The sequence below is a fragment of the Oreochromis niloticus genome, linkage group LG15 (assembly GCF_001858045.2).
Source record: "Oreochromis niloticus isolate F11D_XX linkage group LG15, O_niloticus_UMD_NMBU, whole genome shotgun sequence".
Taxonomy (NCBI): domain Eukaryota; kingdom Metazoa; phylum Chordata; class Actinopteri; order Cichliformes; family Cichlidae; genus Oreochromis; species Oreochromis niloticus.
In genome coordinates, this window is record NC_031980.2 from 27,839,454 (window position 1) to 27,855,594 (window position 16,141).

At 37.7% G+C, this 16,141-nt stretch overlaps 1 protein-coding gene across 2 annotated transcripts in view; it reads left to right on the forward strand.

Annotated features, from left to right (window-relative positions):
- opn5 (opsin 5) overlaps positions 1-16,141 on the forward strand; it is a 69,170-nt gene that overhangs the window by 8,146 nt on the left and 44,883 nt on the right. For both annotated transcript variants that reach the window (XM_005465756.3, XM_005465757.3), the window contains one exon: positions 11,960-12,106. In XM_005465756.3, the coding sequence (XP_005465813.1) occupies positions 11,974-12,106 (133 nt within the window). In that variant the 5' untranslated portion in view covers positions 11,960-11,973. The remainder of the gene's footprint in view (positions 1-11,959; positions 12,107-16,141) is intronic.

Below are 16,141 nucleotides of genomic sequence, written 5' to 3' on the forward strand. Positions count from 1 at the left end.
GTTGACCACCGCCATGATTCTAGCCTGCTTTTTACATCCAACACAAAAACTGCAGTCGTGGTGCTTTTGATTGTACTCAGAACTTGGAAATTCTGCCTTCTGAATAGGAAGATGTAGGTAACACCAGACTGCAGATGAGCTGCATACAGAGCTGGACTGGGACAAAACAATCGTCCCGGGCATTTTGACTAGAGACCGGCCCACCATTATAGGAAAAATCATAAAGCCTTTGAATGAAAACAAACACTGTTGTGACAGTGATGTACACTGTTCTGATGGTATATATGTATCAATCTATCAATCGTTTGTTGTAAGACTCAGATAATTATTTTTTTAAAAGCGAGACATTTTAAATGAGAATAATAAAGAAAAGTATTTCTTTGTGCCCCTCTTTCCCTGTTAATGCCCTACCTGGCCCCCTGGCAACACTTTGCTAGACCCGCCCCTGCACAGTTACCAGCTGTCAGCTACGTAGAAAAGGATCCTGGTGTTATTTGTCTCTCAGAAACAGTTCATAACTTCCCTTCAACTCATTCATGTCACCTAAAAGGTAAACCTGTTTCTCCATCACCTGTTCAGCTCTGATGATTCAGTAAGGACATCTCCTGGTTTCATCTGCATGTTTCCCTCTCACCAGATAACCAAACCGATATCATGACCAGCAGCTTTACAGCTGTGGCTCCAACAAGCATCAGCTGATACTAGAAATTAATATTAAATAAATTCTAACAACAGCTGATCAAGCTTAAACGTGCTGCTGTTGTTTAACGCGACATCCGCTGGTTTCCTCTTTCTGGCGCAAAGTGGGCGATAAATAAACAAGAGAGAAAAGCCGATCAGCTGATCATTGATCAGTTTCGTGATTGAAGTAGAAACAGGAGAGGAGAGAATGAGAGAAGAAGAGGCAGCTGTGCAGCTTCAGCTTTGTGTCTTTTTCATTGTAGCTGAAGTCCGGGACAAACTGTGTTCCTTTTCACCTCAGTACGAAACGCGTAATATTTTCTCTGAATACCAGACGATTCTGTTTTTTACGGGACGGTTGGAAACTCTAATAATTAACCGTATGAACAAAATAAAGTTCAACATCAGTAACATAGCACCCACACAGCTGTATAGAAACTCCGTCATGCTAGCTAGCACGCAGTACGAAAATGTCAGCATACCGAAAATAAACTCCACCTAAACTTGGTTTATATCTGACCCAGATAGACTGCAGGTCATAACTTCTTACCTGAAGTTCAGTTCACCTGACACTCGGACCGGCGGCCGCTTCGGGTCTCTCCTCTTGCCTCCCTTTTCCTTCATCCACCTGCTGGCCTCCACCACTTGCTAATGTTACTGAATCTGTGGAAGCTCCGATAGCCACCACACGAAGTAACGAGTAACGAGCCTATCTAAATCCCAGTAACGAGTAACGCGTTCCTGGTTTTGGCATAATAACTAGTTACCGTGCTCGTTACCACAATAATAACGTAGTTACTGTAACGCGTTACTTAATAACGCGTTAGTCCCAATACTGATTAATTCTAAGACTTTTAGAAGTGGAATATACTGAAAAGTGTCCTGTTTCCCAGTAAAAGGATCTATCCCCAGGATACATTCAACAGGTTCAATCAAGTTTAATTTCTCAACACAGTATCTGTATAGTTATGTGTTGCTGACTGCACTGAAGCAATGTTCTACCAAACTATTGTCATCAATATAATGAAAACTTGATATACAAAATTAAGAGTCTGCAAACATTTAGTAAATATCTCCCTATAGTTTTCAATAAAATACTTGAAAAGTGACTCTACTTCACTAAGAACAAATGTTTGAACTTTTCTATTTACAATACTTTTCTCTTGAAGATTCAAGGAAAACAATGCCAGTTGTTTTCTCACAGTCTCTGTAAAGTTCTCTATAAGTTCACTCAGAGCTCGTTCAGATGATTGGGGAAATTCAACAGTTTCCTGGATGACAGGGTCACAGTCTGGGGCAGACTCTAATTCCTGTTTCTGATATTTATGTTTCTTCCTTATGTGATTTTTTTCAAAGATTTCACAGACAAAAACTTTCTGGGACAGTCTTCTAGTCTGCAGACAATGAAGAATCCACATTCACTTTCATGGTATATCTGTTGATGTTTCAGCAGTTTTTCATATGTTGGTTTTCTTGTGGAGCACCGTGGACACTGATATCCATAGAAATGCTCACCCTACAAAGACCTGTTGATAATCTGCTAATTCATTTTCCCCAAGCCAAAGAGATACTTCTCCAACAGTCCACTGCTGAGCCATGATCTGTTAAAACAAAACAAAATGCCATTACATTGTTTTATTCTGTGACATCAAAAACTTATTTATTTATTTATTTTTTGTTCATTCATTTTCCAAGCCGCTTTATCGTCATAAGGATCGGAGGGGTGCTGGAGCCTATCCCACCTGTTTTTTTTTTTTGTTTTTTTTAGGCGGGGTAGACCCTGGACAGGTTGCCAGTCCATGGTAGGGTCGTCATTCAGATATGTATGTCTTTGGATTGTGGGTGGAAACCCACACAGAAACAGGGAGAATATGCAAACTCCACACAAAAAGGCACCCGGTTGACCCCGGGAATTGAACAGTCTTTCTAGCTGTGAGGCAACAGCGCTAACCACTATACCACCGTTTATTCTAACTTTTAAGCCTTCTTCAGATAAAAATTGATTATTTTATGCTTTGGATTATCTGGTCTTGTTAGTATGATGACCTCTTTTTTTGCCTAATGTATGATGTTGGATAAATGAAATGTACATAAAAAATTTAACTATATTAAAAAAGGACATTATCTTGGTAACATCAAATGACCGGAGCATAATTTGTCAACTACTCTGAAAATAAGTTATACAGTAACAGTCAAAGACACAACTTCTCATGTGTCACATTTCTATTTATTCAAAACACTTATGCATTGCTGTATTTTATACAGCTACTCCACAATTCGAAGTACAGGCTACTGAATTTCTGAGTTTTGTAGACCAGACACAGAGCTCACACAACAGGCTTCAGGCGCCATTTTGGTGACTTTAACAATATTATTAATTTTAATATCTGTCTAGCTGACATTAGTTTATGTACGCAGCACGCAATAGAGCCACATATTTTAGAGGCCAAATTAATTGGGAGCACCTATATTTAATTGTAACAGTGGTTTTGTTAGGAAAACAGTTCTATATACCAGATACTAAACTGCGTTAACGTCAAAGGCTAACGTATCTAACATAGCTAACCATTACTGTTAGCACAACATTAACAGCAAGCTACAGTGACGAGTAAGAAAAACAAAACAATAAAAAGGTTTTATGATAATGTTTTACCTTTTCCAACAGTCCAGGAATCCAGAATCCTTTAAAGACCAGCAGGTACTGAAGACTGAAGACTGCTATCCACTGGCACCGTCGGAGAGAAAGTTTTTTTTTTTTTCCCTTAGAAAGTTCAAGGCTCGCACAATCTGTGTGCGCATGCGCATCCCTACAGTTGCCCCCCCCGGTTGTACGACGTGTTCTAACGTCTCTCTCACTCTCCATCTCTCTCTCTCTCTCTCCCTGTCATTTATTTGGCTCGACACAAATAATAAATTGCGCAGTGATAAACAAGTACTCAGATCACATGTGCAATTGTTATTTACTTATGTTATTTTATAATTTGACTTTACATACTGCTGGGTGGTTTGTAAAGTTCACAGTAACTTTTATTATCATTATGCTATATTTTCTAATATGTATAGAGAGAGAGAGAGAGAGAGAGAGATCTGATATAGATCAGTATCTGAATCTGTCTAATATCCCCCGAATGGATTGTTAATTTATAAATTCACCATATTCATAAACGTCTTAATAATAAATTCTATATTCTGTTACCACATTATTTGTGATCAGTGGGTTTGCAGGGTGGGTGCTGGGGGTCTTTAGGCTTTAGCCCCCAGCACCCACCCTGCATATTTTTAAGCAAGTGTTTCTAACTTTAATTTGAATATTCAGTATCCCACCATCTGCCCCCCCGCACACGCACACAAACAAAACACACAGTATAATTCACACCCTCATTGAAGTGAATGAATATTTATGCCATTTTACACCGACAAACTCAGATAGCTAAGGATGAAGAACCTTTTGTTCTTTAAAGAACCATTTGTAATAGCTAAAGAACCATCTTCAAAATAAAAAGGTTCTTTGACGTATGATGGTTCTTTAAAGAACCATAGAGACATCTGAAGAACCATTTAAGAACCCTAATTTTTCTGAGTGCAGTGATCATGAGAGGAAACACAAGACTGAGAATATTTGGGAATTAATTTATCTAATTTGTCAGAAAAGAGATTATCTATCTAACTATCTATCTAAATGTCTATATTACAAGTTACACTGAAATGCTTTTTGAAATAGAAGAACTAAGAGCAAGGACAGTGTAATTATTTTCATATTTTTCATTTTTTTGCTTTAGAAAGACTCATCTGTAGACAGTGCTGCACCAGAAGGAAGAAGAATGGAACTTTGTTTTAGAAAGTACTTGAAAAGAGGGAGCATGCAATGGACACGTGATGAACTATTTTTTATCTCATAAGAAGCCTGTCTCTGTGCTCGGCAGTTGATTTTATTTTAGGCAAGGATTTTGCAAACAAATGTCAGTTAAATGTAATAACTGGGTAGTACAAGTTGCACAAACCTCTAGTACTCAGTTACAGTAAATGTAGTTCACAGCTGTGCTTAAATACATAAGTACTTGTGTAAATATATTGTAGTTAGTTACAGGTAGTTGTTTACCTTTTCAAACGTATGTATGGAAACTTGAATTGTTGTTGCTAGCCTCCTGAACTCATGTAAAGTGTACTGGTCTAAAAAAAAGTGTGTGGCATAAGTTCTTTGGCAAATTCTGAGGTACTTTTATCATTGGAAATGATCCTAAATATCAGTTTTCTGAGAAGAGGAGTCTTTCAAAGAATTTCAGAGAAGAATGGATGCCACGCATGAAGTGCTACTGAAGTTACTGTCACCCATGAAAATTATGACGCCATTATGATCAGTGAGTGAATTCACAAAGATTCCTTGTATGAAGAATTGCTCCTAGAGCTGAAATTCTTAGAAATTCTTGGAGTTATAAGATTTTCTAAGAATTTGACCTTAAAGCTGAGACTGTTTCTTGTAGCAGAAATTATTTGCAAACCATCTTAGCCCTTGGGAAAAACCGTTTGGTGAGAAAATGATGACTTGTTGGAGGCTTAGGATTTTGTTTTAAACATTTTTGGAGGACTATTTTTTTTTTTTTTTTTTTTTTTTTTGCTTGTTTGTTAAGCCACTTAACACTGACCTATGAATTATTCAAGTGTAAAAAAGCTATCAAACTCAAGGGATCAACTAGTTTTGTGTCTACACAAAACAGAAAACTGTAGAGATTTTTATTTTAAATTGTATTTTTAGACACGTTGTTACTAGCAGCCTGTCCTGAGAGCATTTCTTTAGCTGAATCTACAAAAAATGCCCTCAAAGTAACACCATTTGACAGGCATAAAATATTATTTTTGTACCAGCAAAGTGATTCCCAAAGAGCTGTTGGCCAAAAACATGGCATATGTCAGCATGGTGTGCAGTGTAAAATGGAAAAATTGAAAAATCCCAACAAAATCATGACATGGGAGATGTATCTGGCCCTTCAGTTGATCAGTTGAGGCTGTAATTTTAGAAATGGTCTCAATGGGAGGTTTTCTGCCAAGAAGCCAACCTGAGGTAATCTGAGGCCAAATTACTCAACAACTGGACTTGAAATCAATGGTAACATCTTTTATGGGATTATGAATCGAGATTTGGAATTTTTTGTTCAAGTCGTCACTATGTATGGAAGATGTCAGGAGAGAGGTACAACACTGAGTATCTACGCCCATCTGTTAAACATGGGTGTAGCAGCTAGAACCCTATATCACACAAGAATGACACAATGTTCCTCTTCCAAAAGTCAAACTTTTTCTCAGTTTAAACATTTGATATGTTTTCTATGTTCTATTTTGAATGAATAATGGCTTCATGAGATTTGCAAATCATGGCATTCGGTTTTGTTTTTACATGTTACACAGCGTCTCAACGTTTTCCAAATTGGGTTTGTAGATGGCTAATGACGTTAACATTAAGTTGTTTAACAGTTGTGACTTGTGTCTAAAAAACATCCTAAAAATACATCATGTGCAGATGTTTTGACCCAGCAGGGGTCATTTTAGGTCAGGAATAATTTAATAATAATAATTCAACTCTGCTGCAGAGAGAGGGATTTATACTCTGAGCTGTATTAGGAAATACTTGAGATTTTAGTAAGGAGACACTGACTAAATAGATTGTGCAGAAGCCTTAAGGAAAAACAGTACTCTTAATCATGCCATCAGGTACTTGCACTGTGTGAAGCTTTTTTTTTTTACTTCAATGCCCCACTGTTAATAGTAGTTGATATGCTCCTTTCCAAATGTCTGCTCTCTTTGCTGCAATTCAGTCTATTTCTAGACTTTTGTTGTTTTAGATGTGCTAATTCCTTCTAATCTAATGCATCTAACAAATCTAATCTACCACATCATGTTTTGTCATTATACTCCTATAGATATATGGAGGGTCGATTAATCTTTGTTCCCAGTTCAGGTAGAAGATCAAATACCAGTAACTGGCAGTGCAAAATTGAAAAGGAGTTAAACCTTATTAAATTTTGGCTTAATTATCTGGAAAGGTGATGCAGTATTTCAGCAGCTAGCTTGCACCAAACAAAGGACGTGGGTTTTAAGAAAGTATTATTTTCTAAGTGACAGAAAAATGCAAACTTTCTAACAGCTCAAAGAACACAAACTGTTATTGTGTAGTTTCCCTTGGAGAGAAAACTTCTTCACCAAGAGATGGGAAAAAAAGACATAATGTAAAGTAACAAAAGGACTGACCAACTGTAAATTTAATGCTTAAATGTAAGGTCCTTGTTCTTTTTAACATCTTGCAGTACAAGTTGAAGTATAAGAATATTTTGTTGTTCGCATGTTCACTGAAAGAAATTTGGTGAAATTTGCAATGAAGCCCTGTGTTGGGCTGGTGCAGAGCAGCTGTGATGTTCATGGTCAATATTAGCGTATAAATGTAAGGTAATGAAGCTGTATAGAAAATAGATCTACTTTTTAGATTCCCTTTGGTTTTTTTTGGTTTTTGTAACAGATATTTAAGCATTATTATGGCATAATATGAGGTTCAGTTAGCTTGACAAAAAAATTACCTGGTATAAATGTCCTCCAAAGAACTACTTTTTATTTGTATATTCATCATTTATCTTTTACTTCAGCATTTACCAGAAAATTTTTTAATATTAGTATCTATACTTTGGCTTAAGTGACTAATGTGTATACTTTTGCTTACTTTTTCTTGGTTATAATGTGAAACAGTGAAACAAAAAACAGGTCTGACTGCTCTGCTTGTGTTTTTTCAGTTTTATTTTGTCATAAAAAATAACCCTAGGCTTTTCTCAGCATTATTATGTAAAGCATTCTTAACATAGAAGCCATATCCCAACTTTTGAGACCGAAAAAACCAAAGCAGATGCACCACAAAAGACAAATACTCTCACATTAAAAGACCCTTTAGAGCCTTGACCTTGACTGTGTATGCTGTGTTTTATTAGTTTTCCTTTGACACCTCATCTCAAGCCACATGAATGAGAAATGTTTGCACAAACAGTGCAAAGATATGTCTTCTCATTCTTCTTCTTTTGAAACCTTACCTGTCTGACAGCTTTTGCAATCAGAATTATGATCTGAATGAAACACATTTTGCTTTTCCAAGGTCAGCTCTATAAATTCTCTATAGGCTCATCTCGTTTAGGATTTATGTTTATTTCTTCCTTTCTGTTCGTATTATTTAAAGTTATATCTGGTATACAGTATGACAATGTCTAAGGCAGGACAGGCAGGAGAAAAAAAAAGGGGTGGCTAGGGGGTAGGGGAAGACGTGATAAAAGGACGTTACAAAGAGAAATGCATAATGTATCTAAGTATAAAACACACAGATACACAACAATGTTCTTGAGGGGTGTGTGTGTGAGTCTGGGAGAGAGAAGGAGAGCGTGTCGAGTGTTAGTGTGTATGTGTCTTTGTCATAAAATGTACTTGAAAATGAGGGTGGGAAGCCGCAATAACGCCCCCTAGGAGTCAGAGGCAGACAGAGATGGATCCAGGAGAACCAGGACTTTTCGGTACTCTTGGGGGGGGCAAAGACCCCCAAGAATACAGCCATCCCTGTCTTCTAATTATTCTGATCAAACAGATAAGGTCAAAGAGCTTTGTGAGGACAGTGAAATGTTATTTTCCTTGCACATGGCACAATATTAATATAACCTCAGCATGTAGGGTGATTTGTGAATGCAGCAGTTTGAAAATAGTGAGGGTTATGGAAGCTGTGAGGCAGGTTTTGAACATCAGGTTTTGTTTTTAAAGATAGTTTTACAACTTAATACAACTATATATATATGGCTCACTGTTTCATTCATACTGGCTGTATGTTGAGATGTTGATTAGTGGTTGATCAGTGATTTTACAGTGAGAATGTACTGAAAGCCAAGGTATGTACATCTTTTAAAGGGGCAAAAGTCACTGCAGCCAGTGCTTTATTAGAAAAAGACAGAGCAGATTAAGTCACTGAAAGTGGTTTGGAGCTTGATCTTTATGCCAATGGCAAATATCAATGACTTTCTGCCTGATAGACAAAGAGGATGGATGGACTTCATTATAAAGGTCACTAGGTTTTGGAGCTTGGCCAAACATTTGATGGTATGCGGTTTTACTGTGATCACTCTTACTACTAAAGACATGAACCGAAATGGGATCTGGCCGCATGCAGTGAAGGAAGGATGTGTGCTGGTCTTGTGATCTCTTCATTTAGTTCAGAATGCACAAGATTTCACAGTTCATGCTTAACGGTTGAGCAAAAAGCTTTCAATTCAAGCAAGAAGGACAGTGCTAAATAGATGAACAGCCTTCTCCATTAATATTTTCCTACCTTATGAGTTTGTTAATTAAACAAAATCTGATCAAAATAATAAAATATACATGAATCAGTATAATTAGTCATTATTAAAGCTACACTATTCATTGAAAATGAAGCCATGTAGAAACAAACCATTACCATAAATTTTTAGACCACACAAAGTACACCAAGTCTTCATGTAAATCAGTCAACTTTAGATGTGAAGCAAAGTGTGATATACAGTGCTTAATAAATGTATTAGGGTTAGGGTTACCCACTGTGGTTTATGCCACAGGTGCCCTGAATTAACAGCATTGGTAACTACCAAAATCATTTTTATGTCTGTAATAGGTTAATTCATTAGTATATTTAAGCTCTTTAAGTAAAATAATACTTAATTGCTTAAATGTAATTGTTGTCATAAAAAATAGAAAAAAAAATAGCAGAGCACATTATTATTTTTTTGATGAAGATGAACCGTTATTTACTTGCATTCCAGAACAGAAACATTTAGCGGTTGAATGTTGTGCTTGAGTCGTTTCTGATTCATAGAGAAGACCCATGTGTCTGCTGAAATTTGGGTATAAAAACATTAATTCATTATGTTTTTTGCCTAATAAATAACAATACATTTTTTTGTTTTAAGTTTTATATTTCTATTATTATATTTCTATTTTTTCCTCCATGTTTTTATGGTAGGTGCTGTAAAAAAATTTGTTAAGCACTGTACAGTGCTTGTATGTAACGCATAAAACTTAACATTTCTCATTTCATTTAGCTGAAAAATCGATACACTTATGCATTTTTCTGATGACTGTCCTATAGATGATTGAACAGTATCAAAAGCTCATAGAGGCCCCCAAAACGCACATAAATATAATTTCAGTCATGCTTCATACAGCAACAGATTACACTAGAAAGCATAACACTTTTAGCTTCAGCTTTTGAATTAATACTGCACATAACAGTTTGAGTCAGAGCTTGGTATAGATGATGAAACTGGACTGAATAAAAACATAACCAAGACATTAAAAGAAGTTCCCTATTTTAGCATAGTAGTATTTGTTCACAGTGGGGGTTTTTGTTTGGTTTTTTTTTTGGTTTTTTTAAACACTGTGTTTTAAGGTAAACGCATTTTATAGTAGTGTTGTTTAAAAAGACACGTTTGAATGAAATAAAACTGGGTCTTGATTCAGATCAGTTCAAATTAATTTGGTGCTATATAAAAAAACTTGAACTGTATTATAGCCCTAATATGTGTATCTATGAAGCTTTGTGCTTATAACAACATGACTTTCAGGTTGGTATATTTTTTTTTTTAAAGGCAACCAAATCTATGACCTCCAGTCAACATTTTTCCATCAGTGGCATTGTCTAAAATGCTTCCTTTTATTACATCTCTCATGGTATTGTCATTGTACTTGACTGGTTGTTAGACTTTTGACTGACAAACATGCTAATATCTTAGTAGACGTTCATGAGACATGAAAGCATCAGCATTCCCACTTAATCTCAGAGGCTTATTGGCTACCCACACATACTGAACATTACTGGCTGATTTAAGAAAGAGTTTTTTTGAACCTTCTGTTGTACCAAGGTAGATGTTGTTATTTGCTAAGACAGCATAACATTTTTCTTTTTTACATTATAGCTGTAATGAATATTTGACTGTGAGGTATAAAATTTTACAAATTCAAGTTTTCAAGTAGTGCCCACACAACCTACCTCCAAAAGTGCAAGTATATAATCTAATGTAACTTTTGGAATTAGGTGAGCTATTTTGCATGTCTTTTGTCATTTGGTTTACTGGTTTCCCACCTGCTGTAGTAGTTTTGGCTTACTTGGCTGCTTCACATTGCCATTGGTTAACAACATTAAAGGAGTTCTTCTCTGTAACTGCTATATTTCATTTTTGGTTTGCTGATATCATGTCTTACTTCGGGATAAATGAAATGGGCTTCCATGAAGGTTGTGCCAGCCATAAGCATATGATGGGAAAGCCTAATTAGATTCGAGAGAGATAACGAGAGCGGCTAGCAGTGTTGTGAAGTTAACTCAGTGTCAGTGCTAATCATGGCTCCTAGCTTGCTAATTAACCCTAAATCTGACAGATTTTTGATCTATGAATGTACCCCTAAAAAGAAAATGTGTGTATATATATATACTGGTGGTGGTGGTCAGAGGGCCCGGTGGCGCCTGTGTCCAGCAGCCTCGCCTCTGTCAGTGCGCCCCAGGGCAGCTGTGGCTACAATGTAGCTTGTTATCGCCAGTGTGTGAATGTGTGTATGACTGGGTGAATGACTGAATGTAGTGTAAAGCGCTTTGGGGTCCTATGGACTAGAAAAGCGCTATACAAATGCAGGCCATTTCATTTACCATATATATATATATAACTCCATTTATTATGATCGCAAAGACGATAACACAATTACTTTATATTTTTGTTACTTCTAATTATCCAAATTAATCAGGGAGGGACAATTTTCATGTTGGCAACCACAGCAAACACCAGAGCACTCAAAAACCAAAAACTCTGAATTTTCAGCATGCTGTCACAATGCTTTGTCAAGGTTCTTGCCCTGTTTTGTAACCCATGCGAGCACACTACAACTGTTATCAATTTTCCCCCCTATTTTTTAAATTTGATTTCTTTTGGTAGGCACTAGAACTTTAATGGAGGTTGATGTTTTCCTCTTCTTTGTGGGAGAGTTTTAATTTCGTTCTTTCTCTGGCAGTCAGGAAAACTGTGCAGTGAGTTTTCCTTGACTGCTACATTAATGTCGAACAGAAATGTTGACACTTGTGACATGTGCAGCTGACTTAGGCGCATATGGAGCATTCAGGTTTGTGTAATGCAGCACAAAAATGTACATTATGTGTCCCTTACCTGATGTCTGCATGTTTGTTTGTGAACAATTTTCATCTTGAGGAAACAGCTCCATTGTTTTAGCCTTTTCCTCTATTTCACAGGACATTCTCTGCTGATGGCAGTGATGGAGAACGCAACATGGCCACATCCCTCATACCTCCCACATTATCTCCTCCGTGGTGACCCTTTCGCCTCAAGACTCTCCAGGGAGGCGGACATTGTTGCAGCTCTTTACGTCTGTATTATAGGTGAGTCTTTTGTTAAGAAGAATCATCATGTTTGCATAAATGTCTGATTTTCTACCATTCTGCTCTATGTCCTACTTCTATTGGACGAGAAAACAGACTCAGGTTTGCTTTAACTAACTTTAACAAACGTAAAAACGATGCAACATACAGTTTGATCAGGCCATTGCAAGGCCACTCAGCTCTCCAGATTTTGTTGTACAGGATGCACAGGATGTGGTCCAAAAGGCTAGGGTTTACTTTGGCTGACTCAGATGGAGGTGTACAATGGTCCTGTAGGGAAAATGGGAAATTCCATAACACTTTTGAACATGGTGTCAGTGTGACGTATATGATGAAAATTAATATGCTCTGCTGAACATAGCGTTGTAACTGAGACTACACAATGAAAACAATAAATAAAAACTCTGAGGTCTGAGGCATGATCGTGATGACACAAATCCTAACCCTAACTCAAACCCTCTACCTAAAAATCAGTAGTTTTTGGTTTTATGAAACTGGTCAAAATTATTGTTCTACCTGAGACACATAAAAAAACTGTAGGATGAGGTTAGGGTTAGGGTTAGGGTGATGCATCATACTTCATGGAGATTTCAATTACTGATGAAAACCATTATTCAACAGGAATAAACGTGGGGCAGATATCTATTTATAATTAAAACTGAATTACATTTACTGGGGGTAGGGCATTATCAGAAGGAGTACGTAATTGGTGCATTAGGATGTCTCTAAGTTGTAAACACTGCTCTTACAGTTTGGCTTTTCACTTCAGGTTTCCTCATTTCAGTCACATTTATACACATACAGGGAGTACAAAAGCCTCTGAGTGTCTCTACTTAAACCTACGGATGCTCCTTTTTGAGTTTGTTAGATTGCACGAGTCGTTATTGTAATGAACTGGTTGCCTCTGTGTCTATAAATTTGTGTCATGTGAGTGGACCATTGGCACAACTATCCACTCTCATATGTGCTCGATTGCAGTATAACGATGAGTCGTCCCAGCTAGTAAATCTGCACTGTGTATTTTCTCCAGGTACACATATGAGAAATGAGGAGCCCAGCAACTGGAAAGTATGCAGACTGTAAATTGTATCATTTGCGTGTAATGTTAAAGGCTGGTCTCCTGGTCTTTTTTTCCCAAAGAATGTTTTCTTAATGTGAAGATGAGTGACTGCAATTTCTTAAGCCCAACAGAATATCAGATTACTGCCTTTTTTCTGAGAAAATCAAAGTCCTTCTGGAGACGCTTCAAGCAGGAAGAAGTACAAAAAGTCATTGTTGAGATCACACTTGGTCACAGTAAAAGTTGTGAACTGACATACTGTTTGTCCCTTCGTTTTTTTGATTATGTAACCATGTTTTCGCAGAAGTACAAATTCAGGTTTGTAAAGGAGGCCATTTGTGCTAAATGGGGTTCATTGTAAGCAGCAAACTAAAAGAATACATTTCAGACTTTGAGGTAAATGACGCAAGCAAATGAATTTTCTGAGAAAGCTGCTGCCCTTTGATTACCTTCAACATGTGATCCATTACCATGGAATCCTAACTTTTGAGTTATCTTCTGTCGTTTTGACTTTATTTAGCTGGACAATGAGTATATAATAATGTGAACTGTATTTTCTTTCCTATTTCCATTCTTATGGACTGGTGTAGACAGTATGAAAAAAAAAAAAAAATACATAACATTTTTTTTTCAAATCTCTGCTATAATTTTTGCTGCAGTGTTCCCTAAATACGAATTGGTATGTTTCAATTAGTTTTCTAGAAACTACAATATATAACATAAGTCAGACGTTCCCAGTTACAAGGAAAGTGTAAGGTAGGAAGACTTCAGGACTAACGTGTGGCCCTGATGCTTAGTACTTTGCATTTGTTAAATGACCCATGTGTAGCTATTATGTTATTACCCTTTTACTGCTTTTTTTTTTTTTTTTTAAACTTGCTCAGCTTCTACCAGAGGCCTGAGAGTTTAAGAGTTCTGTGCGGTATCCTAGCTGTTCGAAGCACTGTTTTGGAGAACTTTGCTTTGCAGGGGGTCTTGCTGGTCACACAAAATGACTTTAGTTGAAAATAACAAATAACAAGAACACTACAACACTATTATTTGTAATGAAAACCATTTCACTAAAATTCACATTTTGAGTGAAACGAATGTTGTTGTGTAATGTCAAATTTTGCAATGGGGGTAAATTGTATATGATCTAATTAACAGGCCACCAAATTAAAATGTCAGCAGAAGACTAGTTTAGTTGCTGATACACATTTTACTGCGGAAATCTTACATATCACACACACTGACTCATTTAATGACATGTCATTAAGTCACAGGTCTGACAAAAAAAATGTAGTCAGCTTATTAGTGTGCTTTAAAATGTGTTGTCTATAAACCTGAATATCACTGGCAGACAGGGTCTGCTCTCTGTGAAATATATATATGGCAGGCATCCATGAAAGGGTCTCTAGCATGAAGGGTTGGGCAGCACCAGGCCATGACTAGGGATGGGTATCGTTTAGGTTTTATCCGATACCGGTGCCAAACCGGTACTTTTGAAACGGTGCCGGTGCTTAAACGGTGCTTGAACCGGTGCTTAAAGAATGGAGAACACAAACTTTGTCCAAAAACCTCTCATGTTTAGCTGTTTTTTTTGTAAAAAGATAACAATGTTAGCCTTTTCTGCAGCTATAGGGCATATATAGTATCACTCTTGGCTAGAAGCAGTGCTTAAACAATGGAAAAAACACAAACTTTGTCCAAAAACCTCTCATGTTTAGCTGTTTTCCACTTTTTCTTTGGTCAGTTTAGCCTTTTTGGCCAGGGTGAAGGGAGTATTTGCCATCAAACAAGAAGACAGCCGCATCTAACTACGACGGTGTTTCCTAGTTCACCTTACATGCATTCATTTAGTAACGTGGTTAGCCTACTCAACGTAAATTACACACGAACAACATTAAGCTACTCACCCAGAGAAGAACGGCTGCTGCTGCCATCATCATCCGTCATCATTTCTGCTACAGTGGCAGGGCTAGGGGCCAGGACTCTCCTCTTCGGGTTCTTGGGGGATGTTGCTAACTCCGGGTCCGATAACAGGCACCACACCTGCAGTAGATGTGCTCGGTCTTGCAGCAAGCTATCAAATACGGTGCATTTCTCGGCTTTTAAAAAAACGCTATGCGTCGCCAGGTGTTTCATCAGATTCGAGGTGTTCCCTCCTTTGCACAGTATCACCTTAAAGCACTTGTTGCAGGCTGCTGAGTTTGCATCTTTTGCTGTGAAGTACAGCCAGACTTTTGACCGCTTCGCCTTGGGTATTTTTAATCTGTAGCTCTGCTCTAAAAGAACGTATGTACCTGGGCCCGCCTACTATTCTTGGAAATGTAAAATGATTGGCTAGAATCCAAAGTGTATGACATCTCAGGAAAAAAAAGCACCGAAATAAATCACCGAAATGTGCGCTGCTTTTCGGCCTGGTTACTACCGTTTATGTCAGAACCGGTGCCATAATGGCACCAGATACCGGTACCCATCCCTAGCCACGACATGGCTACTGGTTGAAGACGCCAACTGCACCCCATGAGCGTCTGGCAGCACAAATGAACCACGTGCTAGTCAATGAGAGACCCACAGAATGGCTAACTGAAGTCCTCCCCAAGGACCCCCAGAAGGGACTGGGCCCACCAACTACCAGCCAATAACCTACCTCAGTACCGCATGGAAGCTCAGAGCAGCTAAGATGAACAGGCACATGGCTCAATACATGAGTGCGGCACAGAAAGAAATAGCCCATAGCACAAGTCACCATCAAGTGTGGGATCTACCAAGGAGATGTGCAGTCCCCACTGGTGTTTTGATTTATTATTATTGACAAGACTGACTACAGATACCGACTACGGAATGGAGCAGTTGTCAGCCACCTCCAATACATTGATGACATTAAGCTGTATGCCAAGAGTGAATGACACATCGATTCACTGATCCACAGCACCACTATATACACACTACATTTATCCAATCCAAATGTCCAAATGACATTCCAATGT